Below are 11,684 nucleotides of genomic sequence, written 5' to 3'. Positions count from 1 at the left end.
CAGAACTCGTGTTATTATGCCACTCTTTTGTTTAACGTGAGGCCACCCCAGAGAGAGGTCAACTCTCAAATGACTGACTTTCCGTATCTCCAAGGCTAAGGGCCACTGTAGGGAGGAAACACTACCTCGCTGACTTCTGGTAACCAGAGAGTGTTCATCCTGGAGGCATGCCAGCCTCACTTCGAGCCTCTCCACTGAAATGGAGCAAGCACTTTTTATTTTTCACCAAAAAATTATAAACTAAGATGTGACTGCAACCAAGGAATACAATTTATTGATATTTTTATTTTTGAGTTGTAATCTATTATTACTTCAAAAAGCTTCACTTCAGGAAACATCCAATGGATGCTGACTTACCAGTAAAAAAGTAAGCCATCACTATATGATTTATAATACAGAATACACAATAAATTATATTTACATGCAATGACTAGACTATCACACACACGGTAAAAAAATACACTATTTTTATGTACATTTTTTTAAAGATTTACATTTTTATATACAGTTTATAGAGTTAAAAAAATTCTCTGTACAAAGCTTATGTGTACAGAGTTTGTAAATCCCTATTCTTATGGCTGTACCACCATACAGATACACTTAAAACTAACACTACAAACACTTCGTTTTTTTTTTTTTTTACACTTCATATTCAATATGGCACCCATATACTAATACCATTATTTCTGAAATGTGAATTACAAAGGAAAGAAAATGTAATCATGCAGACTTATTTTTAATATAAGAAAAGGAGATAAGATGTGTTACTAGATCAACATTTATCAGTTCCATAGTTACCTAGTTCTGTTCAACTTCTTGCACTGCTTTCACACCAGTACATGCAAAACTAGCAGATTATGGATTATTTTAAAAACATTAAAATAATACTATAGTCTGACAATACTTAGGCATTAGGAATGCAACTATCTAACAACCCTAGCCTGTTGCTTATTTCTGCTTTGGCAGAAACCTCAAAGCAATGAAGACATTACTTACTAAAATTCACAGAAATGTCAATATTATAAGTCCTAAGTGTATAGAGTCTGCATCGGATAGTACACTGATTATTCAAAAGACAACAAAAAAAAGGTGTTCGACATTTAAGAGTATATTCTCTGTTCTGGGGTGGGGGGAATCTAAGATAAACCGTTAAAGGATTATCCATTATCCCTGCTAAGGAAGCACCTGCACGCTCCCCAGTCTGTTTCAGTAATGACACCTGAAGGCTTTATAAAAAGTTTAAGCTACACTATTCGTCTTTAAAAAGCTTCTTGAAAAGTAATAAATTGAAGATATCAGCACCTTCCCTCCTCCCCCAAGTAGCTAAAGATCAACGAGAAAAATAAAGTGCCAATGTCTAAAGTATTGTTAATTGTTCAAGAGGCACTAACCCATTTGATGGCTTAGGATTAAATATGAAAATAGGCCAGATCTGATCTGAATAATAAATAGAAGGTAGGTATTCCAGGCTATGCAATTCCTGCCTAGATGGGGGCTGGGCCAGGAAACTACCTACTCCCCCATTTATTGCTTTGAAACCTGTACATACACTGTAAATTCGGACCCAGGACAACTGGATTTCTAAGATGGAACGCACAGCGTCTGTGCCACTTTGAAGCTGAAAAAGAAAGCACACTCCGGGTTACTGTGAGGGCAGCCGCTGAGGCTCTCTTCTCCACAGCTCATGTCTTCACAGGAGTCCTCACTAGAAGGAAAAGAAATGGGAAGAAAAGGATCCCATCACTTAAAACACACTTGATCATCATACAGGCAAAAAAAAAAACCCACAAAAAAACAAAACCTGCTGAACAGATAGGTCTGGTCTCGGGATTTTTACATTCAAACTGTAAGCTTTACAGAGACAAAAATTTAACTTATGAGGATTCCTAAAGTGAAGTCTATTATAACCTCCTTAGAAAATACAGATTTGCTTAAGAGGTTTAAACAAATTACCATTCGCCAAACTACTACTCCTATACCATTAATAACTCTGTCAGCACCGAAGTGTAGAATCCTATGTATTTTAAATCCAATAAATGCAGGCTAATGACAAAGACCTCCTGTCACATGGTCCTGATGTATTCCTTGCATCAATACTTGCATCACTGATACGCACAAATACCAAACCAACAAGCCAACAAGCTATGCAAATGGTACTTCTGGTTTTCTGTTCCCTATTGCATAAAATAATCAAATTAATAAAATTAAATAATTCATTTTACTAACAAAAATAAACTCTGAATAAAACAACGGCATTTGGCAAAACTAAAAATATCTGCAGAAGTCTGCCGTGTTAGTGGTGGCAGATCCCTTTGCTTTCTGGTCATTTAACCTGCAGCCTCCTCCCACGGTACCATTTGAAGAACTCATACTAAGGTCAAAACGCCCAGAATGTTGTTTGTTGTTTTGGTTTGTTTTTAACTGAACTGTATTTCAAAGAGCAAAGGAGATGGCAAATAACCTGTTTTTTAAAAGGGAAGGAGTAAAATAAGTCAGAGAATAACAAATACTGTGTGATCTCACTTATATATGGAATCTTAAAAACAAAAAACAGAACTCAGAGATGTAGAGAGCAGATGGGTGGTGGCTGGGGGCTGGGGGCCGGTGCAGATGGCCAGAAGCTACAAACTTCCAGGTATAAGTCCTGGGGGTGGGGGGTAACAATGTATAGGATGCTGGGTTTTGTTGCTGTTTTAATAAAGGAAAAAAGTGGAGGGGGTAAACTTCCAAAAGTTATTACCTATTTTAATAAAACTATTTCTGGTTAATCTTCCCACCTGAAGATATGATGCTATTAGAGGTAGGGGCTCTGATACACAAAAATCAGTAACGTTTAGTCTGGGAAAGTCTAATTAATCAGGGAACCTGCTTACCTTTCACTTTCATCAAAACACCCCCCCTCCGGTATCGTTGGCAGCTCAGGAACACTATAATAGCTGTTATGGAGGTTCTGGGCTGTGCGCCTTGAAACAATCCAAACCAACTTCTTAAGATCTGGTTTGCAACATTCAGGAGAAGAATATTCTGCTAGGCATTTAGAAACTAACTCCCTCCAGTAAATGAACTCGGAGTCATTAATCTGAAAAAAAAAAAAAAATTAAATGAAGAGGTTATAACAGTGGTTCCCAAACCTTGCTGCACCTGTGATTTATAAAAAATACTGATGCCTGGCTCGCACCCCTAGATACTCTTATTTAATTGATACAGGGCGTGATCTGAGCATCAAGAGTTTTTAGAGCTCCCTGGGAGTTCCTGATGTACAGTCAAAATTTGGTAGCCACAGCTTTGGGGGAGGAACGCCATGGGTATAAATGTGCATAGGATTTGATACAGAGAACACGCCACCTAATTTGAGAAAACACACTGACCCAAAAACACTACGTCTGTTAATAAATCAATTATTAAGAACCTTCACTGATAGTCTCAATGCAAAGGAACCGAACATAATTTAGGTTTCTGCAAGAGAGCATCACTTGGACTGCTAAAATATGCATTTACATTAAGATACCAGGCACATGCGAATGGAGAAGTTGGCAATATCAGAGAAGAAATTTCCCCAGAAGGGCATGGTTCCTCCACCACTGGCATGTGCCCCAGTTTACTGCAAGGAATCAATTTTCACCGAAGATGTCTCCAAATAACATTATTATAAAAGGTTTACATTTGAATAAATTCGTGATTCAAACAAAAGCTGGACATTATCTGTTAAAATAAAATGCTTCACAGTGCATGCACCTGCACCACAAACACAAGATGGTTTTATACCATCTTGGCCTCCATTTCCACCTAATCCAACCATGTCTTAATCCCCTTGCAATCTGGCTGCTATCACTCCCTTCTTCTCCTGACATCACCCTGTCTACCCAATCATCTCCTTCAATGAGACCCTGTGGGACTCTCATCCAAGTTCAATACCTTGACCTGCCCCAACCTGAGAACCTCTTTCCAACCTGACAGTGCCTGCATGCGTCTCATGTACCTCCCTTCACGTGGCTCCGAACGGGGAAATCACCAACGCTGAACACCCGGAGTTTTAACCCACCCCTAAGCAAAAGACTCCCACAATTTTCTTACAGTGTCAACTATTATTTCCTCATGAGAAATCCCTAACATCAATCTCCAACTAGGATCTTCTGAGTTTTTATTCCAGACTGCCAAAGATCTGCTAGACATCTACCTATCTGGAAGGCCTACGAGCACCTAAAATCATACTTCTTTGATCACAAATTAACTTCTCTCAAATTCCCTCTGTGGTACCAGTATTTTCTCCATCATTAGGTCTAAATCTTGGTCATTCATGACTCCATGCCTCATTTCCACACCTGGCCTCTAAAACCACTGAGTTGGATGTCCTTATTCCTGCCCGTGACTGTCACCTAGACATTCTATCTGAACCTACCCTAAAATGACTCCCAAAAGCCTTTGAGTATCCCAACTTCCTGGCCATAAGCCTTTGCTGCCCCAACTTTCACTGTCTAAAATTCTTTTGGTACAACCAGGCTCCCAATCACCATGTCTCTCCCAGGCTACCCTACTTCTCTGCTAATAAAATTCAGTACCCTCGACGTTCAGAGACACAGTCCCTATGTGAGACTATGGAACAGAATAAACGACAGAAGACCCCACCTTGTGTTAAGTTCCATACTTCTCCAACTAGACTCTCGGTTTAAGAAAAAGGACTGTGCTTTTGTTTGTTTGATACCTCTTTATGAATAAAAACTTAGTGGGCTAGCCTGACAAAGGGGTTTAAGGAGAAAAAGAGCTGACGTTATTTTGGTAATGCCACTAATGGGACAATAACTCAGCCCCACAGACGTAATGGGATATATGCCATTAGTGTATTTACTAAAGCTACTTAGTATACATCTTAGAACAAGGGAACAATGTACACCACTATATCACCAAATGGCAGGAAGACTACAGAAGGGTCGTCTGAATACAGAAACAACCTAGGCTAAGTGGCCAGGTTCCCTTTCCACTTAACACTGTTTGGGCCAAAGGTGCATTTGGAGGCACTCCCTCTGTGATACAGCAGCTTAAAGATTCAGCTTTGTCTCTGCAGTGGCTCTGGTAGCCGCCAAGGCTCCAGGTTCAATCCCTGGCCCAAGGCAGTGGGTTAAGGATCCGATGTTGCCACAGCTGTGGTGTGGGTGGCAGCTGTGGCTAAGATTCAATCCCTGGCCCAGGAATTTTCATATGCCATGCTGTTGGGTGCTGCCAGAAAAAGAAAAGAAAAAAAAAAAAAAAAAAGAAGAAGAAAGAAAGAAAAGAAAACCTGCATTTGGAAAACATCAGGACTTAAGATATAAGAAAAAATAAGTAAAAGGTAAGAGCCCCACACAGTGTTACTTAATCATTAAGGCAGCACAGGAAAAAATAAAACTTGCTGTAAAGAATAAGTTGTAAAGATAATTACCTTGGAATGTTTTTTAACAAGCAGGAGAATTTCCAATAATTCAATGGATTTCAAAGTTTCAACTTCCAAATTGAGAAGGCACAAAGCTAGTATAGATGGCTACAAGGAAAAAAAGAGAGAAAAATAAATTATTTTTTAAATTCAAAATAGAAACAATGACATATAAATATATATAAGCAAGAAATTGACTTACTTTTGCTTTTGAAAAGATAAGTCGGCAGTTGCAAGCTTTCAGCTGAGCTTCCAGTTTATCAAGGCTCAGTATTTCTTTCCTATACAATGGAAAGAAAGGATAAAACATTTTTGTAAAACTTACATAACTTGGAGTTCCCGTCGTGGCTCAGTGATTAACTAATCCGACTAGGAACCATGAGGTTGCAGGTTCGATCCCTGGCCTTGCTCAGTGGGTTGGGGATCTAGCGTTGCCGTGAGCTATGGTGTAGGTCGCAGACACAGCTTGGAGCCCGCGTTGCTGTGGCTGTGGTGTAGGCTGGCAGCTACAGCTCCGAATGGACCCCTAGCCTGGGAACTTCCATTTGCCGTGGGTGCGGCCCTAAAAGGACAAAAGACCAAAAAAAAAACTTACAAAACTTACAAAAACGTAAACAATGTTAAGGACTTGTCATTAAAAATCCAAGGTGAAAGTGTGGGTGGGATAAAAATATTAATTTCACTGGCATTCTAATTCTTTACTGTTATTGAAAGCAATGCTAAAGTACATAATTTTAATTTGTAATCCCACTGACCTTTCTGAAGTATGACAAAGTACTATGGTATGGTATAAGTGCAAAAAGTTTAAGGCAGTAGTAGCTTCCAATTCATAGTGCAATTTTTCTGAAATTATTTTTTCCATCCGGTTTATGTCAGAAGCAGTGCATTTACACTGACTAATCCGGATGACATCGTGAGTAGATGGAATATTGCATTCTTCTTCAACTATTCTAGCAGCCAGCAAAAAACAACAGACTCCAATGCAAGACAAATGTTTAGGTTTCACCTGAAAAACAAAGAACAAAAAGCTTCTTCCAACAACCATCACTGATTTAACAAAACAAACAAATGAAAGTATACAGTAATGAGCCTCTCCTTAAGACAGAACACAATCAAGCTGCTTCCCTGTACTTAGCTTTATACACAATTATACTTAACTCTTCTTAATTTTAAACTGTCTTAATCTCCCGTTAAAAAATAAAAAAGACATTTTCAGCATTTAAATTATTTAATTTAGGGAGTTCCCCTCATGGCTCAGCGATTAACAAACCTGACTAGTACCCATGAGGATGCAGGTTTGATCCCCGGCCTTGCTCAGTGGGTAAGGATCTGGCATTGCCATGAGCGGTGGTGTAGGTCGCAGATGTGGCTCAAATCCCAAGTTGCTGTGGCTGTGGAGCATGCTAGAGTCGACCCCTAGCCTGGGAACCTCCATATGCCTGGGGTGAGGCCCTAAAAAGACAAAAAATAAAAATAAAATAATAAATTATTTAATTTAACTGCAGGTTAAAAAAGAAACTGTAACGCAAGTTCAAAAGCTAGGTTCTAACAGAGTTTGACTTTGTATTTCAAATTTATGAAATTCCAAATAGTACAATCTCCCCTCAAATAAGCCTTTCGACACCAAGAAAATACACTTTTTCCGATATAAAAAGAACATACTCTACTTATCTTCTTCTAATCTATTTAAGAATCATCCCATACTTCAATGCAAATTTCCCCAAGAGAGATATTGCATCAGATGTGCAGAGTGGAGCATATGTAAAAGCTGCCATGGACAGATGGCTGCCCTTTTCTTTTCGGTGCCCTGAAAACTGACCCAGCAGCTGACAGCAATCCACCGGCAGAAGAATCATCACATTTTTCTAACAGTTGCTGGTAATTGTTAATATGACTGTGGCTCCCTGCTTTGAAAAGCTTCTCATAGGGAAGGCAATAAGTCACCTTTAAACACACTGCTATCCTTCCATTTTGTCATGTTTCAGGTGTTTAAAAACACCGAGGCTCAAGAGAAACATAATAGGAGATGAAAATGTGAAAACCTTATTTTGAGAACTGAATAAAGAATACTTAAAAATCAGTAGTCTTCCTTTCGTTGTATCTTCAAAGAGAAGGTATATAAGCAGTACAGCAAAACCTGACTTAAGCTACACTTAGTTTTGTAGTCTCTTAACCTGGACTAAAGATCACAACTCTGATTAAAAATGTACACTCACTTGCCAAGTATTTATTGAATTCCCATAAGCAAGGCACTGTGCACTGGGTATAAAAAAAATGGAAGTTGTACTTATAAAAATGATTAAATACCTTCATAAGAGCCAAGAATCTGTCCAAAATATTGACAGCCAGGACAAAAGTTTCAGTGCAAGATCCAAAAAAATTGGTTAAACTCCTTAAATCTTCTACTTTGGCATTTCTCAATCTTGAACACAAACTGTTATCATTCTGCAATAAAAACCAAGAGCCAAAGTTTATGACTATCTTAGAACTTGAATGAATGGATAATACACACAGATTCAAATAAGGTGTTTTTTCCCCTTAATCTTCAAGAATATAGGGAACAGAGTGCTATCATTTAACCAAAGCACTACACTTTTTCAGATACAAATGTGTACATATCATTGCTTTTTAAAAGAATATATCACATGGGGAGTTCCCATCATGGCTCAGTGGTTAAGAAATCCGACTAGGAACCATGAGGTTGCGGGTTTGATCCCTGGCCTTGCTCAGTGGGTTAAGGATCCGGTGTTGCCATGAGCTGTGGTGTAGGTCACAGAGGAGGCTTGGATCCCACGTTGCTGTGGCTCTGGCGTAGGCCGGCAGCTACAGCTCCAATTAGACCCCTCGCCTGGGAACCTCCATACGCCCTGAGAGCAGCTCTAGAAAAGGCAAAAAGACAAAATAAATAAATAAATATCATATGGTAGTTCCCTAGTAGTTAAGGGTTGGGCTTTGCTACTGCCGTGACCCATGACTGGGGTTCAGTCCTTGGCCTGGAACCTTCCACACGCCATGGGGCTGCCAAATAAATAAAAAATTAAGGCAATCTTAAATACATATATATGTATATATATATGCACACATCATAAAAAACATTCTCCAATTCAATATAAAGCAAACTGTTGCCAAATTTCCAGAGGGTTATATAAAATATAATTCAGTCCCTTTGTAATGGACATACAGACGGCTGCTTGCCTGTTTTCTTAAAAAAAAAAAAAAAATCATTCAAGAGCCTACTATACAGTATTGCATAGCCAGAGGGTATTTCCACAAATGACCCGTTCAATTTCCAGGGAATCTCCAACCCAGAAGCTGCAGGCTGGGGGTGCCACATTTGAAGAAACACTTCCCTAGAGCTAGTATCACTCTCGTTCTTGCTAAGAAACAAAAGCATGACTCTGTATTAAGATATATCTTAGTACTCTAGGAAGACCAATTTTAGTCTTAAAAAACTTCGCAGCCTTTAGTCTTAATTCAACTAAAAAAAATTTTTTTTAAGTTATTTCCCCAAGTCGCGTCAGCGGCTAGAACAAGTTCTTTCCTGGGAACTTACCTCCGGAGTAGCCTCGATCAAGCTCAGCCCTTTTTCTCGAGGTTGGAATCTCTGCTCCTGTTCTAGGTAGAGGTTCAACAATCCGAGGAGCTGCACCCCTTCACGACCGGCCAAGTATTCTGCCCCCAAATCCTTCATCTGCAGCAAAGACACCACACACAGTTAGTCTATCCTGGGGGTGGCAGAGGTGAGAGGGGAAGCCACAAAAGAGCCGGGGCCAATACCTCCAGAGAGGGGAGCCCCGGTACACCCTGGCGAGGAGCAGGTTAGGGGACCAGTCACGTCCAGCCGAACCCCAGCGCAATCCTCCCCGACCGCCAGGGAGGTGTGGCAGGGGGAGGGCCCTTGGTCACGTCCGCCGGCCAGCGCTGGGTCAGACCGGCCAGCCCCGGCCTCCCCACTGTTTCACAAACAGGAAACTGTCCCCGGCGGCGGTGTCCGGACCATCCGCCACACCTGAAGTCGTGGGGGATGGGTTTCTGCCCAGTGGAACGCAGCAGGGACTCGGATGGCAGAGGGTCCCGGGGGCAGGGGCTTTGCACAATAGGGGGGAGGGGAGAGAAAGTCTCGCGACCGAACAAAGAACAGGAGGGAGGAGACTCCCGAGCCCCGCCTCTACCGCGGAGCTCGGCTCCCGAAGCCCCTCACGCTGGAGTCCAGCCCCCAAGCCTTCCCCATCCGCTTCAGTAGAGCCTACTCTGAACAGAACCCGAACGGGAGAGACCTCAGTCCCAGAGACCGCTGGGGTGGCAGGGCCCACCCGATCGGGGTCTGGGGACAGAAATCCAGCCCGCCCCTTGACCAGGAACACCCTTGCATCCACTGATGCCCCGATTCCGTCAATTCAAGAACCACCCCAGCGAGCTCCCGTGGCAAAATGAGCGAGGGGGATACACCAAAGAACTGCCTTCATTCAGTCTCCTCGACCCTCTATCCATCCTATCAGCATCTCTCCGCCCCCGGGCGCCCACTGCCCTAGGATTGAGGGCAGGACCGGAGTCGCTCCCCAGGCTGAGGACTGGGCACTCTGACATCGAACCCCGCAGTACCGACCATGAACAAAGAAACTCTGCGATTCTAGGTGGGCCCACTCACCGTGCTGGAACCGCGCCTCCACCAGCCTTCCGCGTCACGGTCGGGGGGACTGGGCGCGGCGGGTGCTTCCGGACCTATCTCCGAGGTCTGGGACCCGCAGCCTCAGCGGTGCCCCCGGACCGGCATCCGACCCTTCCCCCCTGCCGCCGCCGCCTCGGCCTCACAGACCCGGCGTCATCCCGCTGCCTGCGCGCCCACCCTCCGGCTGGGGCGCTGCACTGGCCCCTCTAGCCCTGCCCCACCACGGGCTCCACTGCAGCCGCCGCCACCGCGGAGGCCCTAGCAAACCCCTTGTTTTTGTTTTGAGTTTTCAACGCCCCCAAGGGGGCGGGGCACGTGACTCCCCGCGGAGGGATCTGACGCTGCCGCAACAGACTTTGAAAAATAGTTCCGCCCATAAGCCTTATCTCCAGCCAGCTTTGAGGCCTCCTCAGCTCGCCTTTGCTTTACTGAGCCACTCCTCCTTCTCGGTTTCAAGGCGAAGGATGGAATCTGGACATCGGCTTCATTCCGAGATTGATCCTAAGGGGGGGGGAAATGGTAGCGATAGGCATGAGGGGGCGGAAGGAGATAGTTTCTGGTCGCATTGCACCTTTTAAAGGTCCCCGATTTGTTTTGTTTTCGCTGTTTTGAAAAGTCCGCCCAAAGTAGCCGACTCCCTGATTGGATATTGGTGGGGCTAGCCGAATGCTGAAGCTCTGATTCACTCTCGAATCCGGATTGGCTAACTGATTGGCCTTTGAGCCCTCTGATTGGTTTTCACCGTATGCTACTCCTCTTTCTGCCTTGGGGCCTTAGCAACTCTGGGGTCTGCATTGCGCATGCCTGAGTGGACCGCGTAGGAGGAATTCCTTGACTTGGCCCGGTGGTCTTTCCCTTTCCTCCGCCCCCTCGGCTCTAAGCAGGGAAGTACCACTCTCGGTTCTCCCCTCCAAAGAGCCGGAACTGCTAGGTAACCTTTGTGACAACCCCTCCCACCACGGGAGGGTTTCCTGCGTTCCTTTTATAATTTGTTGTGCAGGTCCATTTTTGCGATAATCAAGTAAAATTTTCAGGGTACTTATTGAAATATTTGGGAGTAAAATGCTGTCATCTTTGATATTTGCTTTAAAGCTTTCCGACCGAGAGGGAAAAAAATGGAGGATGGGTAAAACAAGACTGGCAAAAAGCTGAGTTCTTAAAACTAGATGTGGGTACAAGAGGGTTCGTTGCACTATTCTTTCTACTTTTGTGCACCTTGAAATTTTTCCCTAATAAAAGTAAATTTTCGATGAAAGGACTTAAAAATTTACCTGTGCACATTGATGATGGCACGTAAACATCTAATAATAGCGTCCCTCCTGGGGTTGTAATTGTACTGTTGTTTAAATGACGACTCCAAGAGGCTTCCTGGTCCTTAGTTACCCATAAATTATCATTTATTGTGCATTATAATTAGCGTAGTTATTAAGAGGCGACACCTCTTCTGAGGCAGGGCAAAAAGCAAAGCAAAGGGTGCCTTGGGCAGGAGAAACTTTCACACGGAATATATGGGGGGATGTTGAGGCTCCTCTCTAACATTTATAGTTTACTTTTTCTCGCTTCAGTTCCTCGCTGGCTGCCTGCTAAAGGAGCACATTCTACTCTAAA

At 42.9% G+C, this 11,684-nt stretch overlaps 1 protein-coding gene across 3 annotated transcripts; it reads right to left on the bottom strand.

Moving 5' to 3' along the window:
- CCNG2 (cyclin G2) lies at positions 249-10,408 on the bottom strand. 3 transcript variants are annotated; one of them, XM_003129100.5, is made up of 8 exons: positions 10,056-10,408; positions 8,961-9,098; positions 7,715-7,852; positions 6,163-6,413; positions 5,610-5,688; positions 5,417-5,515; positions 2,874-3,079; positions 249-1,705 (listed from the first exon to the last, which is right to left on the bottom strand). In XM_003129100.5, exons 2-8 carry the CDS (start codon positions 9,096-9,098, stop codon positions 1,582-1,584), a joined length of 1,035 nt encoding a protein of 344 aa, XP_003129148.1. In that variant the 5' UTR covers positions 10,056-10,408; the 3' UTR covers positions 249-1,581. The 3 variants fall into 3 exon arrangements, with proteins under 3 accessions (XP_003129148.1, XP_003129147.1, XP_013834264.1); XM_003129099.5 differs by lacking the exon at positions 10,056-10,408 and adding an exon at positions 9,185-9,500; XM_013978810.2 differs by lacking the exon at positions 7,715-7,852 and having other exon boundaries at positions 10,056-10,374.

The sequence above is a fragment of the Sus scrofa genome, chromosome 8 (genome assembly GCF_000003025.6).
Source record: "Sus scrofa isolate TJ Tabasco breed Duroc chromosome 8, Sscrofa11.1, whole genome shotgun sequence".
NCBI classification, from domain to species: Eukaryota; Metazoa; Chordata; class Mammalia; order Artiodactyla; family Suidae; genus Sus; species Sus scrofa.
This window is presented reverse-complemented; position numbering and strand designations above follow the sequence as displayed.